General features: G+C 46.2%; 2 protein-coding genes across 11 annotated transcripts in view; one reads left to right on the top strand and one right to left on the bottom strand.

Moving 5' to 3' along the window:
- The window catches only part of GTF3C1 (general transcription factor IIIC subunit 1), a 73,343-nt gene extending 65,055 nt beyond the window's left edge, over window positions 1–8,288 (bottom strand). For all 7 annotated transcript variants that reach the window (XR_014235844.1, XM_082360789.1, XM_082360787.1 and 4 more), the window contains exons 1-5: window positions 8,018–8,288; window positions 6,059–6,268; window positions 3,172–3,348; window positions 2,281–2,424; window positions 185–281 (exon numbers count right to left, since the gene is read on the bottom strand). Coding sequence is in view for 6 of the 7 variants with exons in the window: in XM_082360789.1 (XP_082216915.1) it covers window positions 185–281; window positions 2,281–2,424; window positions 3,172–3,348; window positions 6,059–6,268; window positions 8,018–8,238 (849 nt within the window). In the remaining variant the exon portion in view is untranslated. The remainder of the gene's footprint in view (window positions 1–184; window positions 282–2,280; window positions 2,425–3,171; window positions 3,349–6,058; window positions 6,269–8,017) is intronic.
- A 46-nt stretch (window positions 8,289–8,334) lies between these two features.
- KATNIP (katanin interacting protein) overlaps window positions 8,335–26,910 on the top strand; it is a 192,122-nt gene continuing 173,546 nt past the window's right edge. For 2 of the 4 annotated variants that reach the window (XM_082360794.1, XM_082360796.1), the window contains exon 1: window positions 8,339–8,526. In XM_082360794.1, coding sequence (XP_082216920.1) covers window positions 8,520–8,526 — 7 coding nt within the window. In that variant the 5' untranslated portion in view covers window positions 8,339–8,519. Of the gene's footprint in view, window positions 8,527–26,910 lie in introns of all 4 variants that reach the window. The other 2 variants (XM_082360798.1, XM_082360795.1) reach the window with 2 other exon arrangements.

The following is a 26,910-nucleotide window of genomic DNA, read 5'->3' on the forward strand; positions in this document are numbered from 1 at the left end:
CCTCGTCTCCAGATTTACTGGCCTGTCGTGCGGCGGGCAGAACGAGCTTGGACTCGGTAACAGCTAGGGACGGTCAAGTCCATGACAGGGTTTTCAACTGCAACGCACTGAAATCTACACTTGATGATGCTCCCCACGGCGTCACAAACGGATCCAGCCCCCCACAAGGGCAGGGGCAGCTCACCAGCTCCTCCCTCAGCTTTCCCAGTGTCTCTGTCCGGTTACTCCGTGTGCTCAGCACAGCCGAAAGCTTCTCCATAAGGATGTCGTACTTGCTCCTCCTGTGAGAAACATAAAACACTTCATTTTTTTCCACACCTATTGCTAAAGACTGCCTGTTTTTTAAAGATGACAAGATTTAAATGACAACATATCAAACTACAGAACCTTGTGGTCTTAGGTCTCAGAGAACATCCAGCCCAACTCCTTGTCCTTTACAGCTGGAAAGACTGGGGCTCTGAGTGGTTCAGTCTCACGGCCAAGGTCACCGAACTAGTGGCAGTGTACAGACTAGCCTCTGTGGCTAAAACTGTCATGAAATGATTCTTTAAAATGCCTTACATCTTTTGATCATACTGATAAATGGAATACTGCCTGCCATATCAGTAAACAAAGGATGTCACAGTCATCAGCAATTGCAGCCCTCCAAGGTGAGCCGGTGAGCCCTGAGGAAACTCAGGAAAGAATACCTGTCATCTAGCAGCCATCAGACTGCAGCCACTCCCCATGGTGGGCCCTGAGGAAACTCAGGATGTGAAAACACAGGATACTGGCCCCAAATAGCTGAGGTGCATATCAAAGGAATGATTTCAGTGAGCCCAGACTCTTGCACCTTGCCATACACAGAAAAGCGCTAAATTCCTTAACTTGGTTTTCTTTAACAATTATCTTTTGACGTTCAGATTACCTGCTCTGGGCTTGAAGTCCTAAAAATTCCCACCGAATAAAACATAACTCTCAACTTTTAGACTGTAAATATTTTTTGAGTTGACAATACCTTAAAGTTTAGGAAGCACCAATGTATTTCCTTATAAATCACTTGGGAAGAAAGGATAGGAATTATTTCATAAAGAAGTTAAGCTTTTCTAAAATTCAGGCACAAAATGTGAACCCAGGTCTTCTTCCTCGAAATACAGTGCCCCCTGCAGTAATCAGGACACCTCTCTGATTCTGAAGCCCTGGTTTCTACCTCACTTCGCTGGCTTGACTGACTTTCCCTTCCTTTGCATTTTTATTGTGAAGTGGATGTCCTAATAAATGCTTACAAGCTAATGGATGCCAAAGGAAGCTATTAAAGGAGCCAAGGGCTCCCCAGCTGTGTGTGGGTGGGGGGGTGTTGGAGGAGGGGCAGAGAGGAAGGTATTGTCATGCAGCTGGGAAAGGTGAACTTGGCTTTAACTGCCCACAGGTTTAGCAGCAGGGAGGGCATATATATGGGATCCAGAGACGCCCACTTCTCCATTTTTACTGCCTTTCAATGAATGAAAGAATAGATGAAGGCACAGATATTCACTGCGTATGAACTAGTACCAAGCTGTGTCATGGCCATTCTACAGAAAAGGAAACAGTGGTTCAGATAGGTCAAGTGATCGTGCCCAAATCAGGAGCAAAGATTTAAATACAGATCTTGACTTAGTCCATTGTTCTCTCTTCTACCCACAGAACTCTGTCACCATAACAAATCAAATTTGACTTATTTACTTTTATTTTTACACTCCCAAATTTCACCAAAATGTTAATAGTTCCTATTGCTGGGCTGTGGGGTGATAGGTATTTTTTGCCCTTCTTTTCTATATAATTTCCAGATTTTCTAAATAAGCAAGACTTATTCTCATAATCCAAAATAGGTGGTAAGTATCTTTTTTTTGGGGGGGGGTATTTATTTATTTATTTATTTATGGCTGTGTTGGGTCTTCGTTTCTGTGCAAGGGCTTTCTCTAGTTGCGGCAAGTGGGGGCCACTCTTCATCACGGTGCGCAGGCCTCTCACCATTGCGGCCCCTCTTGTTGCGGAGCACAGGCTCCAGGCGCGCAGGCTCAGTAATTGTGCCTCCCGGGTCTAGTTGCTCCGCGGCATGTGGGGTCTTCCCAGACCAGGGCTCGAACCCGTGTCCCCTGCATTGGCAGGCAGATTCTCAACCACTGCGCCACGAGGGAAGCCCCTAAATATCTTTTTTTAAAAGCTAGTCATATTCTGATTTGGCCTCTAGGATTTTTAAAGGTATAATACACATGGCTGAAGGACAGAGGTAAGGGAGCATTCTGGTGCCTCACACTGTACCTGTCCATGTGAAACCGATTCAGGAGGAGGAGGATTGAGTGCTGCTGGGCTCCGGTGGGTAATCGGATCACATGTGACTGCATCGTAATGAGCCCATTTTTGTTCAGAATTTTCCTATGATAGTGGAGCTTCCCAGCATCAACCCTGGAGGAGAGGAAGAGAGTGGGCGGTCATTTTGCTTTGTTGGTTGCTTTCACCCCACAGTGTGGAGGACATGAACACCAGAGACACACACCTCCTATCCAGCCAACCTAACAGAACAGTTGCTATGTGACAATGGCCTTGGAAAGAACAGCCGTGCCTCAGCCTAAGGCACACCCCAGACCCCCAAGAGAGGTGGATGGGGAGATGGGGGTAGAGGATAGGGGAAACGGAGTGGGAAAGGATGGCTGGCGAGGGAGACAGTGAGGGTTATACTAGCAAGGAGCTGATCAGACGTGGGTCTCTAATCATATAGCGGCCAATAACCAGGGTCGCCATGCATTGTGGCTCACCAGGTGGTCTCAGTTTATGCCCCTTGCCTTGGCGTCCCTTCTGGTCATCTCCACCTTCCACTCTCAAAATGTCTGGTTTGGACAATAAATTCTATGGTCACCCCAGGGTGTCTCTCTCTTTCTTTTTTTTTTTCTTTTTTCAGCCGCACCATGAGGCATGCAGGATCTTAGTTCCCCAGACCAGGGATCAAACCCATGCCCCCCTGCAATGGAAAGGCAGAGTCTAAACCACTGGACTGCCAGGGAGTCCCCTTTTTTTGGTCTTTTTTTCCAGGGTCTCTTCAATGAGAAAGCATCGTGCTTCCAATCACCATGGATGTGGGGACTGCCCAGGTGGCAGGGCCCAGTGATCAGGGAGCCCCAGCATTTACAGCAGAGAAGCAAAGCATCCCCTCACTTGAAAGCAGTGCTGTGGAGGTCTCGTTGGAGCTCTCCTTGCCACCGGGACCGGCCTAATCGCTCCAAAATGCAGTAGGAGAAGTCGGGGAGCTTCAAGTCGGGGTCACCCTCCAAGCCGATCAAGGCCCGGTACCGCATGTCTTGGGAGGCAACGATGATCAGTTTCTTCCCCCACCTGCAAATCAGAAGCCACCGCAGGAAGAAATAACTGTAGTTGATTTTTAAGAATATCGAAATATAAAAAAGCAGAACCTTAGTGAACCATCATTTCCTGCTTCTTCTTGGAGGTTCACAATCCCCCAGTTAAGGAGGTTTCCATCCTAGAACCACAGAGCGTTCAGGGGGAACAGAGCCAGTCTCACCAGTTCCTTGCTCAGAGCCCTCCCCGTCCGGCCAGGGCCCTCAGGCCATACGCCCGACTCCCCACCAGGGCCTGGCCCTGCATCCACAACAGCCCCGCTGGTCCTCTGCCCAGCTGCTCTACCCTCACATCTTCAGGCCACTGATTCTCATCATTCAGGCCACTGCTCAGATACCAACACCCCAGGTCTTCCTGAAAATGCTAACCAGTCTATCCCCCGCCTCTGACCATTTCCACTCTTCACAGCACCTGGCACTCTCAGAAATGGCCGCTTTTTTGGGTACACATTTCTGCAATAAGCGCCATAAGAGGGGGCAGGTTGTCATCAGGGTCCCCAAGACATCCTCAGGGCCTAGAATGGTCTGGTGCACAGCAGGGTCTCTGTAAATATCTAATAAGGGAACAAACTCGTCTCCTGAACTGGATGGATAAAACAAACTTCAGAATCAAAAACAGTGCCCTGTGTCATCAGTGGACCTGCAGCCTGTTGGAGACCAGACTTGGGACAAATCATTAGTTCCTCCTACTGTCTTGGTGTGCGAAAAATAATGCCTGAAAAAGAGGCCAAGAACACTTCCCAGCCAGGTGCTTCGAGATGTCGCAGCTGGGAAAACTGACTTCTCTGCTGAGGTCGAACAGTCTACGGCGCTGAAGATGGAGACTCCACCCTGGCGCCTTGCCTGCTGACTTAAATGGCCATCTTGGGCAGATTGTCTCAGGTCCTAGCCCTGCCAGAGATCCCACAAGGGTGCGCTGGCAGAGAAGCCATCCCCACTCACTCCTTGGCATCGAGACGCACCAGTTGGAGGAGCTCCCTCTCCCAGGGGAATGAGTCACCAAGGGTCCATATTAGAGCCGGGCTCCCAACCCCTCCCACCTAGAGCCACCATCTACTGCCCCCAGCCTGTGGTTTACAGATGCCTGATCGCAAGGCCTGTCTTCAGTCACATCGCTCAGTCTGACAGTTCCTCCTCTTGCCCCCCTTGCTGCCCAATACCAGATGACTTCATTGCTCCCACTGAACGGGCAAAAAGGAAAAAGAGGAGGTTGTCAACGGTTTCCTTTAACTGCAGCTTCCTTCACATTGCCTGTGACCCATAATTAGTCTTCCGCATAGTCACAGGCTCTGTATGGTCCATCTTCAAAAAGAATGTGAGGCTGTGCATACACGTGACGGACAGAAAGTCTACTTTTCTGTGTCTGCGTGTCACAAACTTAGGACCTGTGTTCTCTGTCTTGAAACAGGCTCATTGAGTTAAATTGGAAGAGGTCAGTTGAGAAAAGTTTGAAAACAGGGGAGCTGATTTGCTGCTTTAAGAATGTGTTCAGGGTGGTTTACTCCCCTGTCCCATCAGAACTCCAACATCTCCCAGTAGCTGACTCTAGGACTTCTGCCCGAGGCCCAATTTGCTGACCCTGGTCATCACATAGGTTATCCAACACTGATTAAGCGCCACGCAAAGTACCGGAGATGCCAAGATAAATAAAAATGGCATCTGCCTTCACGGAGCTCAGAGTCTACTGAAGAGAAAGACAAGAAAAGGAACACTTACTCTGGGATTCGATAACTGTGTGTCAAGGTCATGAAATGACATGTACAAGGAGCCCCCATTCAGGCCTATGTGTGTGAAGAGAGCCTGTGTGCGGTCACCAGGGAGGGCTCTTCCTGAGCTGGCAGGAAGCTGGGTGGGGGAGGGTCAGGAAGCAGAAGCTGCAAAGCTCCAGAGCCAGAGGAGGGGAGGGGAGGTCAAGAGGGAGAAAGAGTGAGTATAGCTGTTTCTTCCAAGAAGCACGGCTGCAGCAACAGAATCACAGCTACAGGGGATCCAAGGCCAAGGGGTCTTGTTTTAAGATGAACGAGCCATGGTAATGGGCTGACGAGAAAGTACTGGTCAACAGGCAAAAGCTGAAAATAAAGGAGAAAGAGGAGCTAGCTGACAGAGGTAGGAAAGAGCACGAGGTAGAGGGGAGAAACGGAGGAACAGAAGCATCCAGACGACTGCCCGAGGCAGGGCCCAGTTTCCCGTCTCCCCTGAGGTGAGGGAGGGGGAGAGAAATATGGGCAAGTCTGCAAGCTGAGGAAGAAGGTGGCAACTAGGAGAGTTCACACTGGAAGCTTCTCCCTGTTCCGTCAAGTAGGAAGGGAGGTGGGGATGGGGCGAGGGGCTTGAGGCAGTCTGGGAAATTGGGACCCTGACTGAAGACTCACAAAAGTACGGCTGGGCAGCAGAGGACGCAGCCTGGACAAGAGAGCGAAAGGCACCCATCCAAATGACACCTGCCTGTCCTGCCCAAAGGGCCAGGCCTGTGGACACAAAGGGAAGAGAAAGGCAGCGCCCCACCCCCGCCCCCAGCAAAACTAGCCCCAAGAGGAGGGGAGTGGTAAAGGCCGAGGACTGGCTTGGGGCAGGGCCGACGCACCCTGATGGGCACGAGGGTGGCACGCCCGTTGTGGCGTTCTGACCACACCCCCAACTTAAAGCAGGATGATGCCCACAAGTTTCCCATGATGCAAATCAGTTACCTGCCAAAGGCTTCCACCATCGTACAGCGGGGCTGTAACATCTTGGTCCTGATGTCACTGGTAATGTTTTTCCTCTCCTTAAAGTACTGGCATGAGCCCTGGATGCCGTCTTTATTCTCCAAGATCATATGAATGGGGTAGACATCCTCCAAAGGGACCGGGTCCCTCCTGGACTCCAAAATGCCAGTTTCCAAATCAATTTCTTCATACCTAAGGGGGAGATCACAGATATCAAACCACAGCTCAGCCTCAGAAATGACACGTTTGGCGTGTTCTTCCGACAACCTCTGGCAGAGGTCGGAGAGAGGGAGTGCGATTACCTCGTCGCACCCGCCTTGCAAACACAGGTCATCTTAACAAGCAGCGTCCCTGCCTCTCTATCCCAGACAAGAAACTTTTCTAGGAGCCTCTGAATCCACCCTGGACGCTGAATGCTGAAACCAGAACCACCTTCCTGGCCCAAGTCATGGCCTTTTTGTTTTCCCCCCAATCCAGTGCCTGGTCTCCAAACCATCAAGTTTGGACTTAAGGACTCAAGGCTTCCCTACTTTAAGATGTTACCTTTCCACATGTCTTTAGTTATCCCTCTCGTACTTCCATCCATTTTTATGGTTTCAATTATCACTTGCATGTTAACAATTCTCACCATCAAATCCTCGGTCCTGTTTTTCCCCCAAACATTAATCCTGCCTTCAGCTGTCTACGCCTCAGATTTGATGAGATCAAAACTCAAGTTATGACTGCCACTCCCCACCTCCAATAAAGTCCCTCCTTCCCCTCCTTGGCACCACTTTCTCCCAGTCTGGGTTCAGATTCTGGGTTGATGACCCTCTCTGCATCTCAATTTTCTCTTCAAGAAAATGGGGATAGAATATCCAGCTCCTAAAGTTGTTGCAAAAATTAAATAACTTGCTATACGTAAGGATCTTAGAACAGTTCCTGCTTACAATAAGCATACATGTAAATGTCAACTATCATTCCTCATTCACTATCTCCAGTTCTACACTTCAACCAAACTTAACGTACTTCTCTTCCTTTGGAATACTCTGCCAACTGGCTACCTAAATCCAACCTTTAAGTCTTGTTTTAGACAGTATTACCTCTGGGAACCTCTCCCGACCCTCACAATATGGCTTAAGAGCACAGACTTGGGAGACAGACGGCCTGGGTTGAGTCAATACTCAGTTACTTACAATATCCATAACTTTGGACGGGTTACTTAATCTCTCTCTATCACTCAGTTTTCTTCTCTGCAAAATGGGGAAGATAACTGGGAATTCCCTGGCAGTCCAGTGGTGAGGACTCGGTGCTGAATGGGGAACTGAGATCCCGCAAGCCCCGTGGCACAGCCAAAAAAAAAAAAAAAAAAAAAAAAAAAATGGGGAAGATAAGAGCACCTTCCCTCATAGTGTCACTGTGAGAGAATGAAGTGGGTTCAGTCTCCAGGAACAAGATCTTAGAATAGTACGAGGCCATAACGAGCACTAAATAAATGTTAGCTATTATTATTGTTCTTGTTGTTGCTAAGCTTGCCGTCGTGAAGATCTCTAGCTGCCTTAGGCTCTCTAATCCAGCACTGAATGAATGCTCTGTTCTGTGGAACTCAACTGTCTCCAGTCTTGATCTGAACAGCCTTCCTGCTCCAATCCTAAGCTCCACTTCAGAGGAAATACTCTTTGAAACCCAAAGAATATCCTCCCAGTCCTGCTCACCACCACCCCAAACACACACGAACATAATGGAACATCACCAGATGACCCCCCCCCCAACTCCATCAGACGCCTGGGTCCTGCCAGGCCTGAGGGACCCCAAATCAGCCTTTCTCTGCGCCTCCATCAGACTCCGGGTCTTTCTTCCGCTCCACTCCTTTTTCTCCCCTCCCGTAAGAACCTGGCCCCCTCGCAGCTCCATCAGACCCGGGTCTCTGCCCCCGCCCGCCCGCAGAGCCAGGCCGCTGACCGGTCTTGGAGCTGGAGATCCGGTCTCTCCCGAGGCTCCTCGTAGAAGCTGATGCCCGGGTGCGTAGCAAGGGCCCGCCACAGAAACTCCTGCGTGTAGGGCTCCAGAAGCAGCGGGAAGGGCGGCACTCGCGTCTCCAGACGGCTCCAAAGCGCGGGAAGACACAAGCCATCAAGCCCCTCCAGGGCCACCTCGTCCAACAAGGACTCCAGCGCGTCCATTGCTACTTCAGTTGGCAGCACCCGCGGCGCCTGCGCACCACGCCGCCAAGGGCCCTGCTCCAGAGCGCCTGCGCACAACGACCGGCAGCCAGGGAGGCGGGGCGGATCCGGGGACCGGAGGAGGAGTTCCAGAGCATGGTCGTGCTGTCACTCCCTTTGGGGGAGGGTTCATTCCGTGGAACTCCATTGCCATTGGTCCGGAACCCCGCAGTAACCAGGGGAACTGCAAACAGTGTAGAGGCCGCTTCCGGTTCGAGCACCCGGAACCGCCGCCTCTAGGGATGGACGGTGAGTGTCTATGGGCCCCCCCGGGAGGTCGGGCAGTTACTCTCCCATCCCTCATGAGGGCCCCCCGCCCCGGGCAGAGCCCTAGGCCACAGACCCCTGGACCACGACTGCCTGACCCAAGGTGGTCTCCGTCTGAGGGAAAGGGAGCCTTAGTGGTCCGGGATGGGAAGAGGAGGCTGGGGGGAGTGGTCAGTGATTTGGTCACTATGTTGCCTGTGGTTGTGTTGGAACCCCGTACTGGCCAGGGCATCAGAGAAAAGGTTGTCGACTGAAAAATTATTCACAACCTAAAAGTTGAGAGTTATGTTTCATTTGGTGGGAGTTTTTAGAACTTCAGCCCCGCTAGGCAGCATCTCAAGTAATCCTGAGAGAACTGCTCAGAGGAGGCAAGTGGGGGGAGCCCGGATATATAGGAGTTTTGCAACAAAGGGCAGGTAGTCTGAACGTCAAAAGATTATTGTTAATTAAAGAAAACCAGATATCCCAAGTTAAGGAATTTAGCGCTTTTCTATGTATGGGAAGATACAAGAGTCTGGGCTCACTGAAATCATTGCTTTGATATGCACCTCAGCTATTTGGGTTCAGTATGTAGGGAGTGGCTGCAGTCTGAGGGCTGCTAAATGGCAGGTATTCTTTTTCTTCATGAGTTCCCTCAGGGCTCACTGGCTCCTGTTCAAGGGCTGCAATTGCTGATGACTGTGACATCCTTTGTTTACTGATATGGCAGGCAATATTCCATTTATCAGGGTTTAGGGTGAGAAAGACAAATAGAGGTCGGGGTGGGGGGGGGCGTTCTTGTGTGTCCTGGGGCGTGGAACTGTGGAATACAGGAGTTGGTTTGGAAGTAAGCATCATCGTGGGGAATGCAGTCATCAGCTACTGGGAAATGGGACTTGGTAAGGGGGATGAGGGGGAGACTCTCTTTCTGTGCTTTGATGTTAATGATACTGTTCAGTGCCAGGAACTCTAAATGTTGTCAAGCAACTCGGTAAGCTTCATAACAGTCTTTTGAGGTCAGTGTTATCCCATTTTACAAATGAGAACACTGAGGCTCAGAGAAGTGAAGTATCTTGCCCCAAATCAAAGTCATCAAGTGGCAGAGTGAGTAAGGAACCCGGACACTGTCTCTGGAGCTGAATTAGGGAGTCTGAGATTTGAAAGGGATTTTAGAAGCCCTTCATTCCAGAAGTTGCAAATGCAGATATTTGCAGGGGCAAGTCTGGTGGGCTGGATTAGGCTGTGATTAAAAGTCAATTTCTTTTCTGATTAAAAGTCAATTTCTTTTCTGAAAGGGAAGCTTCTCACTCAGCTCCAACCAATTAGTTTCCTGGGGTGCTTCTCAAAATGCCACAATGGCCAATCAGTCTGAAGGCCAGATGCAGCCTGTGGGCCATCACTTAGGGATCCCCAACAAGAATCATAGAATTCTATGATTCTAAAAATAGGCTACCCTGATATCTCATTTTATAAATGGGAAGAGTCGGCCAGAATCCACATAATTTTTCTCATTATACCACTGCCCCTAACTTCTGGGAAATGTTGTTCCTTTGTGATATCTGCTTAACACAGTGTGGAAAAAAATTTTAATTGAACAATCTGTTATGTGCGTAAAAGACATCTTTGCCCTTTGTACTTCAGAGGTAGTATAAAATGTCATTCACCAGTTTGCCCAGTGGAAAGGTCAATGTAATGTTGCTATAGAACAACAGTACTCACATCTTTCTGGTCTCAGGATGCCTTTATGCTCTTACCTCAAGAGAGCTTTGTGTGTATTATATCTATGATATTTACCATATCAGAAATCAAAGCCAAGAAAATCTTAAGACATTTGTCATTTATCAACTCATTTAAAAGCAATAATAAATGCATTACTTCTGAACATAAATAATACTTTTTATTGAAAAGTGGCTATATTTCCCACCAGAAAGGTTAGTAGGAAGCATGATATTGTTTTAGAGTTTCTTAAATCTCTTCTTTTTTTAAAAAATTTTTAAAAATTTTTAAATTTTTTATTTTTTAACATCTTTATTGGAGTATAATTGCTTTACAATGATTAAATCTCTTTAATATCTGGTTTAATAGGAAATAGCTAGACTCGTTTCTGCTTCAGCAACCAAACTGTTGTGTTGTTATTTTGGCTGATATATTTGAAGAAAATGGGGCCTCACACAGACATTTGTTTTTGAACAGGGAGTATTTTAATTGTCTTTTCAGATAGCTGTAAACATTCTTCTTTGATAGTATTCCGAAACTTAGCAAGTGGTAATTTCTCAAAGGTTAGTCACAATGTGGCATCTGAAACCATACTGGTGAACTTTTGTTTGTACTCTGTTAAAGCCCATTGGTCTATCTTGCCCTTTGATTGCATAGTTTACCCATGTATGATTCCGTAACATTAGGCATTGGTCATTTGGAAAGTTCACTGAGTTATGCAGATCTTCTAAATGTTGACATTGGAAATACAATATTAAATGGCATGTCATTACACAATATCAAAAAATCACATTCTTTAGTATCCCTTTTTTTAAAAAAAGAGTTTAAGTGTTGGGAAGCTATTAAACTCAAAGTACTGGAAACAAGTTTCCTACTTGTTTTCACTTGAAAGCTTGAATTTTATCATTGGCAACAAATACCATCACTTGTTTCCTTGAAGTGACATGCTCACTTTCGTATTTAAGAAAATGTCTGCCAGATACTCAAGTCTGAATAACTATAGTTTGTCTACTAGTTGTTCATTCAAGTAAACATGACATTGGATACAATATGTGGCTACTTCAGCTGGCAACTTAAACACACAAGTGTTTTCTAGGATCAACTGTTGTACTTTGGCTTATAGCAGAAGTGCTTTATGTGTACTTTGCATTTTTTCACACAGAATATTTAAAAGATGTGTTCTCATGGGTTCAGGTTTAATAAAATTAATTTTTACTGTTTCATCAGGACATTCTTAAGTGAAAATGTTTTTTTGTTTGTTTTATCGTCAGCACATGGCACTAAAGAGTATAATGACTACTGATACAGTTTGGTGCCGCTGCCTTGTAGCCACTCAAGCTATCAGCAGTTTTACCTACTGTTGCTTTTGCATCATCAGTGCAAATACCAACACAGTGAAAAAGTCTTAGAATCATGATGAAGATAATACTTGTCCTTGGGAACCCCTCTTCCTCCCAGGATCTGTGGAACACACTTTGAGAAACATTGCTGTAGACCATTTTCAAGAAGTCTGTTCAGTCAGTTCTGTTATCATCTCAGTGCTCCTGAGCATTATTATGGCCCAGTGGAGGAACTTGTCCATTTTCAGATTGGTTACAAAAAGGAAAAATTTGTTCTAAGAAAGTGTTTGCCCTAAGATTAGATTTAGCATTCAAAGGATCCCTTTTTCCTTTGCAATTTTTAAAACTTTGATCTCTGCACAATTTTCCAGGCATATATCTACTGGGTAAAGTGAGGCATACCGTGATGAATTTTGATTCTAGCCTACTAGATAGATAAGCCAAGTCCAGCCTTGTTAGAAAGATGTTTACTTCCTAAACCCACAAAAGCTTAAATGTCTGCTAAGTATCCCCAAACTGGATTGTAGTTTGGTTTATTCTTCCTGTCCTAGTCAGCATAGCTTTTCACAGCATTTTTTCTGGCCCATTGGGTTTGACTTTCGGCAGGTTCTATCTGGCTCTGCGATGCAGCGTGGTGTAATACTCATAGGTTTTGCAGACCAAATAGCCCTGGATTTGAATCCCAGCGGTGTACTCTGACCTCTCTGAGCCTCCGTTTTCCTGTCAATAAAGTGGAGATGATGATGAAGCTTACCTCGTTTTGTGTGCCCGTCCGTTGGTGAATCTATTATTGTGAATTCAATGAGACTATGCATGAACGCACTTAACACCAAGTCTGGCGTATAAAAAGCACACCTGTGTGGTAGCTGATGCTGTCATTACCTGCCAATGTGCAGACTTCTTCCGCATTGCTGACAGAAGAGGAAGGAGGGAATATGGTGAAGCTCTCTAACAAATAATAATCTTTGTAATTAGCTCGCTCTTTGTTTAAAAGAAAACCCAGTGTTTGACATGGTTTATTTACATGAAAGTAAATTGGCAATGTGTGAGTCTCCTGCCTATGTTTATTTACATGAAAGTAAATTGGCAATGTGTGAGTCTCCTGCCTAGGTAAATGTTCACCTTTATGTCAAAGTCGAATTTCCCCCATTGCTTTTAAAATATGAGATGGCCGAGAAAAAAAAAATTCTACTCAGCTTTCCAGGAACATAATAATTAGACAAAAGTTCAGCACATGGAGATAATTAGAAAGGATTTTAAAGCTAGGCATTTGCTTTGGTTCCCCACAGAGCAAGTATTCGACGTCTCTCCTGTTTATACTGTTCATTTGCCTAGCAGACTTTCTCAAAGAATTAATAATGCCAAGATGAAATTTAGCCTAGCTTGTCTAAATAATCCCAAACTGCAAAATGGGTGACGGTTGAATTACTTAGGTTTTGCTGAAAGTCCAGTCACCGTGTCTGATCTTTTCTGTTCTTGTGTGGTGTTTACCTGGGCTCCTGGTGATTTGTCTGTTTCTCTTCCTACTTAAAATAAACCAAGCAAAAAAAATAACAATAAAATAAAACATAGAAAGCATTCAGCAGGCAAAATAAACATGTGGTCCATGTAGTCTCTGTGTTGGTTCTTCCTCCTTTGCTTCCATCCTTTTATCTGATTGATTTCTTTTCCCTTGCTGTTCCTCAGCATTCATTCCATCCTGTCGTTTTAGCTCACAGGAACTTGGCACACTCTGTTTTGCTTATTTTTCTTGGGGGCATTCCTTCAGTTACCACATTCAGCTCCTTCTGTGTGCTGGGATCCAGAGATATCAAGATGAATTTGATTGAATCCAGGTGAAGAGTAGATGGGAGTTTACTGTAGTCTTCTCCAAATTTTCTTTAAAGTTGATTTTTCAAAAGCATGTAAGTTAAAATTTTTTAACCCTAAAAAATAGAAATGTAGCAAATTTAAAAATGAAGTCTTTGTATCAGAGGTTGCACACTGAGAGTCTTGGGCTGAGTCAGCCCACAGGCATATTTATTTGACCCATAATGTTTTTCAATTTTTTGAATTAGTTGTCAACATTGAAAAATTGGGAGATTTCTCATAAATCTCTGATTATGGTGTTTTCTTTAAAATATCAGTAAAGTTGATTTATCAATCTCAATAAAAAGCAATAAAGTTAGCACTGAATTGAAATTCTGCATGGCAAGAGTTCCCTCAGCTGGAGCTAAGTGGAGACTGCCCCCTAGAAAGGAGGTGCCCTTTCCAATCCATCACAGCCTCTACCTGGCTGGCTTCCCTCATTGCCTCTGGTACCTGCCTGGCTTCCCTCATTGCCTCTGGTACCTGCCTGGGACCCTGTAGGCTTTTTTTTTTTCTCTAATATTTATTTATTTATCTATCTATCTATCTGTCTGTGCCGGGTTTAGTTGCGGCATGCGGGATCTTCGTTGTTGCATGAGGGGATCTTCAGTTGTGGCATGCGAACTCTTAGTTGTGGCCTGTAGGATCTAGTGCCCTGACCAGGAATCGAACCCAGGCCCTCTGTGTTGGGAGCGTGGAGTCTTAGCCACTGGACCACCAGGGAAGTCCCCTCTGTAGACATTTGAAGTTACAGTCCTGCTCTAGTATTAACTGGGACAATTTTGAAAACCTCTACATACTTCATTGTGTGCCATACTGTGCTTTACTTGTTCTTTTAGTTGTTTTTTTAGAAGTGTAGTTTATTTATTTATTTATTTATTTATGGCTGTGTTGGGTCTTCGTTTCTGTGCGAGGGCTTTCTCTAGTTGCGGCAAGTGGGGGCCACTCTTCATCGCGGTGCGTGGGCCTCTCACTATCGTGGCCTCTCTTGTTGCGGAGCACAGGCTCCAGACGCGCAGGCTCAGCAACTGTGGCTCACGGGCCTAGTCGCTCCACGGCATGTGGGATCTTCCCAGACCAGGGCTCGAACCCGTGTCCCCTGCATTGGCAGGCGGATTCTCAACCACTGTGCCACCAGGGAAGCCCCTCTTTTAGTTTTAATCTGGAAAAAAAAAAGTGGGGGAGGATATATTCTCTTCACTGAAGAACTTCATAGTCGAGTGAGAAAGCCAGACATAAACAGATAACTATAGTCCAACATGGGGGTCCCCGGAAGATAACATTTGTAAAGGTCTTCCCCACACCCAAAGCACTCTGGTCCACTGCTGGCTTTTGTAAATAAAGTTTTATTGGAACACAGCCACACCTATTTGCATACAAATGCACACCAACAGTCTATGGCTGTTTTCATGTTTCAGTGGCAGAGCTGACTCATTGTGACAGGGAACAGATGGCCCCCAAAGCCAAAAATATTTACTGTCTGGCCCTTCACAGGAGAAGTTTGCCAACTTCTGCTGTAGAGGACCCAGTTTGGTCCTTCAGACAGCTCAATACGATGCTATAATTGTGCTCCTTTTACACCACACAGCTAGTTGGTGGCAGAACCAGGACTCAGCTGAATAAAGTCTACACTCTAGTGTGTCATCAAAGACCCAGCCCAGCCCTGTCCCTGCCAGTGTGTGGCTAGGTTCTCACACCTGGGGAGTGAGTCTGCGGGTGAGGCTTGCCCGTTAGGCTGGTTTAAAAGACACTGTCCTTGACTACTTTCTTGGCTCCCTCCTGGATCTGACCCTGTGGCTGCTTCTCTGTGTCCACGTAGGAGGGGCTTATGAGGAGCAACATGGTTGGTTGGAAGGAGGAGCTTGGAGCTGTTCACAGAGCACTTTATGTAGGAATAAGGAAGCATCCATTAATACCACTGGACTGACTACTGGTGCCCCATGGGTTTTGTTTTGTTTTTTTAAGATTTTTTTCATGTGGACTATTTTTAAAGTCTTTATTGAATTTGTTACAATATTGCTTCTCTTTCATGTTTTGGTTTTTTGGCCGCTAGGCATGTGGGATCTTAGCTCCCCAAACAGGGATGGAACCTCACCCCCTGCATTGGGAGGCAAAGTCTTAACCACTGGACCACCAGGGAAGTCCACCCCATGGGGTTTTGAACAGCCTGACCCTTGTAACCTTAACAGTTGCCCTGTGGACATAGCACCTTTAATCGGAGAATTTCCCGGGGGAAGCAGTGCCCCCCTCCTTTCCCCTATCCCTCGGTTGGTCTCCCTCTTCATCTTTAGACACTCACCCACCCATTCTCATGCCCAGAGGTTTTATACTGGGCTGAACTGGGTCCGTAGATGTGTTTTCCCACATTTAAAAATAATAATTTCCCATAAAAACCTGGACATTTCAGTCTCTTGATAAAAGGGAGCTTTAGCCCTGGGGCCGTGTAGACCTGCCTTCCTACACAGCCCCAGTGGCCACCCCCTTGACCTTGGGCATGTGATAACAGTTTGACTCAGTCTTCTGGCTGGTGGTGCCAGTCATCAAGTGTTTACTTCTTGCATTGAGAATGTTGGCCTGACCCTACAGGCATCTGTGATTTCAGCCCCTAGCCAAGCCACCTCAGAAAGCTGGCCGTCTCTTGAGTACCCCGTATCCTTTCCCACCTCCCTGCCTTGCCTTTGCTGTGCTCCCTGCCCACTGTGCCCTTCTTTCATGTCACTTTCACACTGTAGATTACAGTGAGTAACGTCACCTGCAGTCTTAATTCCTCCCACGTGGTGGAATCCTGTGGCCTCTCAGGCATGGTGCTGTAGCACAGGTACTGGACTCCATGCCTTTCTCCTTCTCTGTGGGTAGAGACCCATTCTTGTTCCTTTGCATGCCCAACACTTGGCCCAAGGACTGGCACAGGGAGATGCCCATGAGTGTTTGCTGGGTTGACATTGTAACCAGGAAAGAGATGAATCCATTTGTTCCTTAGTGAATTGTTGGCTGGTCTCCATTAAGCAGAGAAAAAGCCCTTGTAGACAAGCCTCCAGGCCAAGTTCCAGAGACCTCAGCTGGTTTCTCTTTCTCTGGTGGACAAGTATGGTTCCTCCAGACTCTGTCCTTTGCAGCAATTCAATGCAGTCCTAATAATATACTCTAGCCTAGCTACCTTTACTATAGCCCAGAGCCTCTAGTTTTATTTTGTTCTTCCTCAACTTTTCAATTGGCATTCTTTTTTTTTTTTTTTTAATTTATTTTATTTATTTTTATTTGTGGCTGCATTGTGTCTTCGTTGCAGTGCACGGGCTTTCTCTAGTTGCGGCAAGCGGGGGCTACTCTTTGTTGTGGTGCGCGGGCTTCTCATTGTGGTGGCTTCTCTTGTTGCAGAGCACCGGCTCTAGGGCGCATGGGCTTCAGTAGTTGTAGCATGCAGGCTCAGTAGTGGTGGTGCACGGGCTTAGTTGCTCCGTGGCATGTGGGGTCTTCCCGGACCAGGGATCGAACCCCTGTCCCCTGCATTGGCAGGCAGATTCTTAACCACTCTGCCACCAGGGAAGTCCCTCTACTAATATCTTGAAGCACGTGTCTTCCTCCATCTCTCTGTCATCTATACAATAGAGATAATAAATGTATTCACCTCCTAGGGTTGTTGTGAGAATTAAATACATTAGTAACTGCCAAGCCCTTAGATCAGGGGTTGGCACTTGAGAAGTACACGTTTTAAGTACTTTTGATAATGATGATGATTCACTCTTGCTGTAGACGTGGACACATGAACCTTCACTTGCATCTTTACTCTAGGGAAAAACCTCTCAGACCTGCTGATAAACGGCAACTTGGACTTGACCTCTGTGGTTGGGAGACAACTGGGGAACGGGGAGGGATGGGAGGGCACCATGCCATCTGGTGGGCATTGCCCTCAGCTCCCGACAATGGCTGCTAGACAGGAACGCAGGTCCTGTGTTGACAGATTTTTCAGTTTTTCAAAAGAATCCAGAACTCAGGATTTTTAAATGTGACATCTCCCAAGCTTTAAATGTTGGCTGGAAAAAAATATATATATTTTTCAACAGTTTGGAGACCAGACAAATGTATATGGGCTGGGTTCGGCCAGCGAGTGACTTTGGATGTAGTCTGATCACTGTCATGTATCAGATGTGAAGGCTGAGGCACGGGGTGTAGTTAAGAGCCCCCGATGGGCAGCCCAAGAGTAGGTGAACAAGGCTCAGATCGCTTTCAGTCCGGCGCCCCTACCCACACCGCAAAGCCTTTCTCGTAATGAGCCTGCGCGGCAGAAGTTCTGCCTCCTGCCTCCACTGGGACGGAGATTTCATTTTAAGCCTGCAGAGTGGAACTGTGAAAACCAGGGCCAAGAATTTAGACTCTCCTCTCCCTCTCTTCCTGTTGATGCTCACCTGAGGTGTTAGTTACTTCATCTCAGTACCTGGACTCTTAAATTGTAAAACGGAGATTAATAGAATGTAACAGGGAAGAGCTAAATCGGACTCCATGTTGGATCTGTTTCTTTGACTTTAACCTTTGCTTTTCATTGCTTTTGTTATTATAATCGTACATAATGGCCTGACTCAGGGAACCCTGCCCTTCTGCCTGAATGTTGAACTGAAGTGCCTTTGTTCAGCTCACAGGGAGACAATCTGACCCTGCCCACCTGTAAATGGCTGAAATTAACACGTCCCCTCACCAAGGCTGGCCATTCCAGGAGATGTTTTGCAAAACTGATGGCCCTTTTTTTTTTTTAATTTTTTTAAATTTATTTATTTATTTATTTATTTATGGCTGTGTTGGGTCTTCGTTTCTGTGCGAGGGCTTTCTCTAGTTGCGGCAAGCGGGGGCCACTCTTCATCGCGGTGCGCAGGCCTCTCACTGTCGCGGCCTCTCTTGTTGCGGAGCACAGGCTCCAGACGCGCAGGCTCAGCAATTGTGGCTCACGGGCCTAGTCGCTCCATGGCATGTGGGATCTTCCCAGATCAGGGCTCGAACCCATGTCCCCTGCATTGGCAGGCAGATTCTCAACCACTGCGCCACCAGGGAAGCCCCCTGATGGCCCTTTTTACTTTACTTCCTCACCACCTCTCCCTCTCTATTATGCCTTTTTACTTTACTTCCCTCTCTGATTCTATAAAAGGAACTGGCATCCAGACCCCATAAGATGGTTACTTTGAGACATTAGTCTGCCATTTTCTTGGTCTGCTGGCTTTCCTTATAAAGTCATACCCCTTTTGCCTCAACACCTCGTCTCCAACTTATTGGCCTGTCGTGCGGCGAGCAGAGCGAGCTTGGACTCAGTAACAATAGGACCTTCTCATAGGGCTGCTCTGAGAACCAAGTGAATTCATCTATCTAAAGCCCTTAGAATGGGGCCCAGCACTTAATAGGCTCTCAGTAACAATTAGCTATCAGAGGAACAAATGCATCTTTTTCCTTAGGATTCTGGGGATCTCATGAACCAGTCTCATGTTTTCCAAGATTGTTTGGCTGATCATTTTTTTGGGGGGGGGATGAAAATACTCAAAAGATACTTGAATTTGGATATCCACACACATACACATATTTTCACAAATGTAGTCAGTGTCCTCACTTGTATTCTATGGGGAGCTGGGATGGGAGGAGGGGGCTGGTGGGGTTTGGAATGGGAGTGCGTTTGGGAGCTTGTATGATGGATACAGAGGTAGACCAAAGTCCATTTTAGCCTGGGAAGCGTGTCATCACATAGACCACTGATTAGATTACAGATGTGTGGCATTTACTTATCTTCACTATTTCAAATGAAAAAAATCAATATTTTCCAATTATCTCCAATGGTGTATTTTTTTTTTTAATTTAATTTCTTTTTGGCTACGTTGGGTCTTCGTTGCTGTGCGCTCCAATGGTGTATTAAACTTACTTTGTCATATTTCATTTCACCATCCCAGAAAGAGCAGGGGGAAAGGGTCAGGAAAGCACATTGCAAGAGAAGATGAAGTCTTTACAGCAGTTCATAATCATGCCTCCTGCCCTTCCAGCATTGTCCATTCAGAAATTTAGTCATTCACTCATTCATTGATTTCAGAAATACCTACCGACGCCTACTCCATTTCAGGCACTGTTCCAGGTGTGGGAAATTCAGTGATAAAAAACCAGACAGGAAACCTCTGATTTCACAAAGCTGATATCTAGTGAGGCAGGCAGACCACATCAGCAAATAAAGATCAGATAAGTGCTATGCAGAAGATTAAAGTAGGGAGGATTGGGGGCTAGTCCACTCTGAGCAAGTGGGTCCCTTTAAGCTGAGATCTGATTGATGAGAAGGAGCCAGCATGAGAAGACCCAGGGGGATGAGGACAAAGGCTCCGAGGCAGGAATGGATCCTGAGTCCAAGGAGCAGGAGAAAGACTGGGGGCTGCAGAGGTGTGAATGTGAGGGAGGGAAGAGGGAAATGTATGAAGTGAAATACACCAGAGGACGGTCAGGCAGGCAAGTGTTATCACTTGGACTTATGGCCTTATTTTTAGATGGCTGCAGTGGGAAAAGCCAGCAATAGTGGAGGGTGGAGACCTACCAGGTGGCTATTGGAGAGATGACAGGGCACACAAAGGGATGATTGAGAGGAAGGAGCAGATTCAGGATACGTTTGGGCAGCAGAGTTCAACGGGACTCCCTCAGATCCACAAACAGCTGTTTCTGCGGAAGGAAACTGCTAACTGCTAAGTACCTACTATGTGCAGGGCAGTGTTCTAAGTGTTTCACATGTACCATCTTAACCCTAAAAATGGAATTGGAACTCTTAGGGTTCCCAAACAGGTAATGAGTGGCTGAGCGAGGCAGGCTGACCCAGAGCGTAGCCTCTCGGCCACCGCACAGCATTGTCCCCAGGCTCTCATGTGATTATGAAGCTGGCTGAAGAATGCACGGCTAAGCATTTCTAAACCAAGCAAATGCGCGGAACGGTGTGCAGGTTATAAATAACCATTTCTAGCTGCCAGCTGCTGTTTAGGTTTGGACAGGAAAAGAGAATCTTAGCATGACTTGCTTATCTCAGGTAATTTGGCAGTAAACTGGGCCCTGGGAATTTGAGTTATACAGAAAATGCAAAGGAAGAGTGACAGGGGTATTGTTTCGGGCTTTCAGAAGACAGGATGTAACTTAAAGGCCCAGAACCAGCCTGGAGGTGCACATGGAGAATTTGAAGAGCAAAATGTGTCTCAGAGCCAATGTTTGTTTACTTGGCTCCCAAACAGTCATGCTCTTTGTCTAATAGATTTCTGTTCTAATGATGATATTTCCTTAAAGAGGTCTCCCTTCCCCCTCCCCAAAAAGGGTCCGTGGCATTGAGATAAGGAAATAACGGGAGGAGTGGGAGATTTTCCCATCTTCTGCCTAGTTGTCTACTAGGTTGGAAACTAGAGGCCTCTTTTGTTGGGCCTGTCCAGAGCTCTAAAAAAATTTTAATTACTTGTCAACATTTAAAGATTAGAAGCTTTCTCATACAACTGGACTTCTCTGGAAAAATCTCACCCAACAAAACTGAGCCCACGTTCCTGCCTGGAAACCTGCAGCCGGAGACAAATAGTGATTCCTCTTTAGGCTGAGCAGGTGCTTGCCAGACTGCCCTGTCCCCACCCTGCCACACGTGTCTCTGCAGAGGCTGTAGGTTCAGGAGGCTGGGATGGGGCTGAAGGTGGGTGTGGGGTGGCGTAGAAAGGCCAGTGGGGCTGGAGCTCTGGCATTCCTGGAGGTGAAGAAGGCGTGCAGGCGGGCAGGCTGCAGGGTGTAGTGAACACGGGATTAGCAGCCAGCTGATGGGTTCTTAACCCCAGTTCTTTCTCTTCGTTGCTCTGTGACCTTGGGCAAGTTACTCTGCTCTTCTGAGCCTCACGGCTTTGTTGTTGCATGTGCTAGTGAGGGAATCCCAAGAACTATCACCTGGGGAGGAACCTGACCATGCCCAGTAAGCACTAGGAAACCACGAGTTCCAGACAAGCCATCTGGACAGGTCTCAATCTTCCTTTCCTTTTTTCTTTTTCTCTTTTTCCTTTCTCATCTTGTCTAGCCGTTTCATAAAGAAAAAAACTTAGCCCTCAAGTAAACGAGCAGGTCACCACCAGCCTACTGGCTTAGCTCAGAAACTGTTGTTCCAATGTCCAGAAACCATATTTTGTCATCATTTCATTCTTAACTCTCACACATTACAGACTGATCTCTTAAAAGAAGGCAGCTTTTCCTCCGAAAATACTGTGTCCTTTCGAGCAAGCTTCGGGGTCCTGAGGTCCATGGAGGCTACTCTTGTCTCCCTCCGGCAGACCACACCCTTGGACCTTAGGTGGGAGTGTCCACAGCGTTTCTCACTATATTTTTTAAAAATCGGAACCAGCCCTTTTGGACATTTAATGTTTTAAGTTTATTTTAGTTTCTTGAGTAGGAAATAGTTCCAACTAAATCATTCAAAAATAAAAACAATATAAAAAGTTTACATTGAGAAGTCGCTCTTGTGCATGTGCCTTCCAGGTGTACAAACAGAACCAATATGGCATATATTCTTTTTTTTTTTATAAGTTCATTTGTACCATTTTTTTCTAGAGAAATCTGTTTTTATAGGTGTTTTTTGTTTTTTTTAAAATTTATTTTATTTATTTATTTTTGATTGCATCTGGTCTTTGTTGCTGCACGCAGGCTTTCTCTAAGTTGCGGCGAGCAGGGGCTACTCTTTGTTGTGGTGCGCGGGCTTCTCATTGCGGTGGCTTCTCTTGTTGCGGAGCATGGGCTCTAGGTGCACGGGCTCAGTAGTTGTGGCTCACAGACTCTAGAGCGCAGGCTCAGTAGTTGTGGCGCATGGGCTTAGTTGCTGTGTGGCATGTGGGATCTTCCCGGACCAGGGATCGAACCCATGACCCCTGCATTGGCAGGCGGATTCTTAACCACTGTGCCACCAGGGAAGTCCCAGGAGCATATATTCTTATTTTCCCTCTTTCATAGAGGAAAAAATTGCATACTACGTCAACTTTCTCCCCCTTGAGTTCATTTAACATATGGTCATATTATCAGCTTGCCATTCTTTCACCCAGTATTCCATTCCATTGTGTGGATCCACCATATTTATTCAGCCAGTCCCCACTGTGATAGACTTATAGGTCACTTCTAATATTTTCCATTGCAAATTATGATGCAGTGAATACCTTGTGCATGCATTTGTTTCCTGTTTGTGGAGGTATTTCTTCCCGGTAGATTCCTAGAAGTGATATTGCTAGCTTAAAGGGATACTGCCAAAAGCCTTTTTGAAGATATTGCCAAAATCCCCTCCACAGAGCCTGTATCATTTTATATTTCTCCCAGCAGTGCTCGAAAATGCCTGCTTCCCAGATCTTGCCAACAGTATATTGTCCAACCTCTGGATTTTTGCCAATCCAATGGGTAAGATTAAGTGTCATCTCTGGGATATTTGCCATTTGAATTAAATTACATAGATATATAAAATGAGAACAGGGTGAGCCCTTATATTTGGACCGCAGAAGAAATAAACTCATTTTAGTAACCTAGTAGAAGCACCATCACCCCAGTTGGGAGAAACAAGTTCTTCATTTAAAACTCCTTTTTGATGGGGAGGTCCCTGCATAGTCTTGGATTTCCATTGAGTCGCCTTTATTCTCCAAAGCCCAACCCTGCTTGCCAAGGCTGAGCATTGTACCTGAGTGGATGGGAGTGAGTGTCTAATGCCAACCTGCCTTTCCACATTTGGTATTTAATGGCAGTTTTCTGGCTAATGGGGAACTCCCATCTTCCTTGACCCTTGGGGAATCATTTTGTTCTAATCCCCTTATTAATTACTCTAGGAGTCCAAAGTACATTACATAGCTGCATCACAGAAAGAAATCCTTAAGTCAGACTCCCTCCCTAGCACATGCTGGCCTTCTCAGACTTGTCTTCAACCTGACCGAGGGGCAGTGTAGTCTAGTGGTTAGGAGTGCAGGCTCTGGAGCCAAACTACCCAGATTCAAATCCAGGCTGCTATACTCACTAGCTGTGTGATATTAGGCAAGTTTCCTAATCTCTTTGGGTCTCCATGCCCACCTTGGACAAGTGGGATAATAATAGTACCTATTTCATAAAGTAGCTATAAAGAGTACATGAGTTGATTCATGTACGTAGCCTGGAGCTCAGGGCCTGGCACATAAGAAACCCTGATAAGGTGAGCTCATGTGGTAATGATGATGATGATAATGATGGTGGTGATAGTGATGCTGGTGCTGGTGCTGGTGCTGGTGATGATGGCCACTGGGAGCACACTGAGCCTGACCACCTTCAAGCTACCCTTCTCTGGCCTTGAGCAAGCGGCTCAATCACTCACCCTCAGTTTGTTTCTCATTTCTTCATTGGTTTGTTCCAATGGGAATAGCTCTGTCCACCTAAAACAAGAGTCAGCAAACTACAGCCTGGGCGCCATATCTGGCTTGCTGCCTGTTTTTGTGAATAAAGTTTTATTGGAACACAGCCACACCCATTTGTTTACATATTGTCTATGGCTGTTTTCATGCTCTAATGGCAGAGTTGAGTAGTTGCACCAGAGACCTTATAACCTCATGACTTTATGGTCTATAAACTAAAAAAATATTTACTCTCTGGGCCTTTACAGAAAAAGTTTATTGACCCCTGATCTAAAGGAGTGTCTGTGAGGATGCAGGAGATGAAGCCCGTGCATAGAACCTGGACCATAGCAGGTGTCCGGTACAGTGGAGCTATATCAACTAAGCATTTAAGCTTCAGGAACTCAGTGCCTGGTTCTTGCCACCACCCCCCCCTGCCCCCCCCCCCGCTGCCCTCTCCTCCTACCCCAAGATAAAAAACAGAGGGAATAATTACAATATCGATAGCTTAATTAGAAATACCATAAAATTATATTTTGCATATGTATTTTACCATGTACCATGCATTTCCAAATGCACCAAATATTACACATGCACATTAGTCAACAACAGTGGATATAAAATCTGTGTCCTGGAGCCTGTACTTTACAGGAGGTTTAAGGCTCTTTTTCAAGGGGAATTTTGACGCTGATTTTCCCGTGCCTGAGGACTTCAGAAGCTAACATCCAAGGAAGACACAACTTCCCTCTAAATGGTAGTGATGAATATTATTATCTGCAGCCAGAGCAAAGTAAAACTTAAGTGTCAGAATCTTCTAACCACTGAAAATTAATCCTAAGTGCAGATAAAATCTCTCCGAAATCCTAAGTGGGAGACCTGTATTATATTTACAACAATTCAATGCAGTCACTTTTTCTTTTCCCCAGGCACACATCTGTTTTCTAAAGTGAGGTGTACACGTGGTATTTACATTTGACCTTATTTATTGTTTCCTGGCTGAAGCTGGCAGGTCACCTTGCAAAATGCAGAGGAACACCCCCTTAATTTTGCAAGCAGCATATATTGATATTAATGTCACCTTCTTACCCCTCCCTAAGTCGTTGTGAGGATAAAATGAGATCTAGGTAGGAAGCTAGCTACTCAGAGAAGCTAAGTGCAGTAGACAGGCACAGTGTAACCTGTTCCTTCTGTCCTTGGGGAGAAGGAGTCGTCGTCTCCACATCGAGCTACCTGGAGGAGAGAGGGGCTCAGTGGGGTGAGGACAGAGGCATTCAATAACAAATGTGCATAATTAGAGTGAATTATCTTCATTAGAAAATAAGCAAATTATTTTCCAATTTAATGAATAAAGGAGCTTCTAATTAACTCCAGTAGAGAGATTTGCTTGCAAATTTCAGTGGTTAAGCTCTCTGTTCTTTGTATTAATATTTTCTTTTTATGGCTCACCTGAATCTTTTTTTTTTTTACTGTTCTTTATTGGTATAAAAGAACTTTCGAGATGGAAAGCAAACCCAGAGGTGATTCGGTCTAATCCTCATTTTAAAATAATAGGAAGAAAATATGGCCCATAGAGAACCTGTTGGATCTTGTGAGTTATCTAAGATCTCATAACTGGTCAGCGATCCACTGGACTGGATCCCCAGGCATGTGTCTGACCAGAACAGGAAGGGCCTCAGCCAGACTCTGGGGTCTGCCGTGTTCTCCCCGAACTAGCACTGTTTCCCTCCTGCTCCCTACCCTTGCTCTGGGCTTTTCTTTGCTCTGCTGACGTCTTACTTGCCTCAACACTACTTCTGCTGCTAGAACACCCTGGCCTGTCAGCACAGCATTCCTGCCCTCCAGTCTGCTCTGTGCCCTTCCAGCTCCAGACCCACCTCCCAGCTCCTGGCTCTGCGTTGCGTGGCCTACTACCTGGTATGTCATCCTCTCTGGTCGACCTTAGGGCCTACCCTGAGGCCTTGACTGACAGCCAGAGCAGGTGTGGATAAGGGTTTGGGGGAGCTGTCCACCCAAGCTCCTGCCCTAGAGCATCAGGGATCAGGAGGTCAGGATAAAATTGACATAACAACCCGGATCACCTGATCCCTAAATCCCGGGCTTTTTTTTTTTTTTTTTTTTTTTTTAGTTAATAAACTTTATTTTATGGAGCAGATTTAGGTTCATAGCGAAATTGAGTGGAAAGTACAGAGAGTTCTCGTATACCCCCTGTCCACATATGTAAATCCTCCCCCACTATCGACATCCCCCATCACAGTGGTATCTTTTCCTGGGCTCTTTTTCATCTTTAAACCCTAGCTTCTTTGTCTTAAGGCAAAAAAAAAAAAAAAAAAAAAAAAGAGGCAACAAACACACACACACAGAGAACCTAATCTAAGTGGGTGTCTGTGGAACACCAAGGCAAGCATGCAGTTGGTTTCAGATCTGTTCATTCTGTCTTGGCATTCTGTGTTAGTCTGTCCCCAAGGCCAGTGGCTGGCGGCTGCTCACACATGGAGGGAGCCCTGCTCCGGCCCTCTGTCCTCTCTCTCTCTCAGAATCAATTTCAGTGTTAGGGGCTGGGATTCTGATTGGCTGCAACTGCGTCAAGGGCCCATACCCAGTGCAGCATATGAAGTTCAGGGTATGGGGTCATGTACAGTCGTGGCTGCCACAGGACCCCACCGTGGGGCTGGGGAGGAAGAAAAGAGAGAAGGGAGCAGTCTAGGTTGTCATTATGAGCTGAGCAGATACCCTCAAAGATGTCTACCATACCATGATACTGTACAACCCGGGGTCTCCTATAAATAGCTGCCTCTTTTCTACATCCTCTTATGTATTGGCCCAAAGTTTGGCCAGTGCCAGAAGTTCATCTTTGGACCTTTGCTCTTTCCCTTATTCTCACTTTTTTGGAAAGAGCATCATCCCTTGACCTGAGCTTTATCACTGGCTGTGAGCCCCTCTGCATCCCCCTCACGTGTGGACCCACTGCAAGTGACCACATCCAAAGACAAACGTCTTTCCTCTCAGATTCGGTCCCCATCTCTCGCCTCTCAATAAGTCATCACTAAGCCTTTTTGTTCCTGCCTTCAGAGTGCTCCTGGCTAATGGGACATATGGTTGTGGCACTCTAAAAAATAGCCACCCGAGAGTGAAGCTGG

Source organism: Balaenoptera borealis (genome assembly GCF_965194805.1).
Source record: "Balaenoptera borealis genome assembly, chromosome: 16".
Lineage (NCBI taxonomy): Eukaryota > Metazoa > Chordata > Mammalia > Artiodactyla > Balaenopteridae > Balaenoptera > Balaenoptera borealis.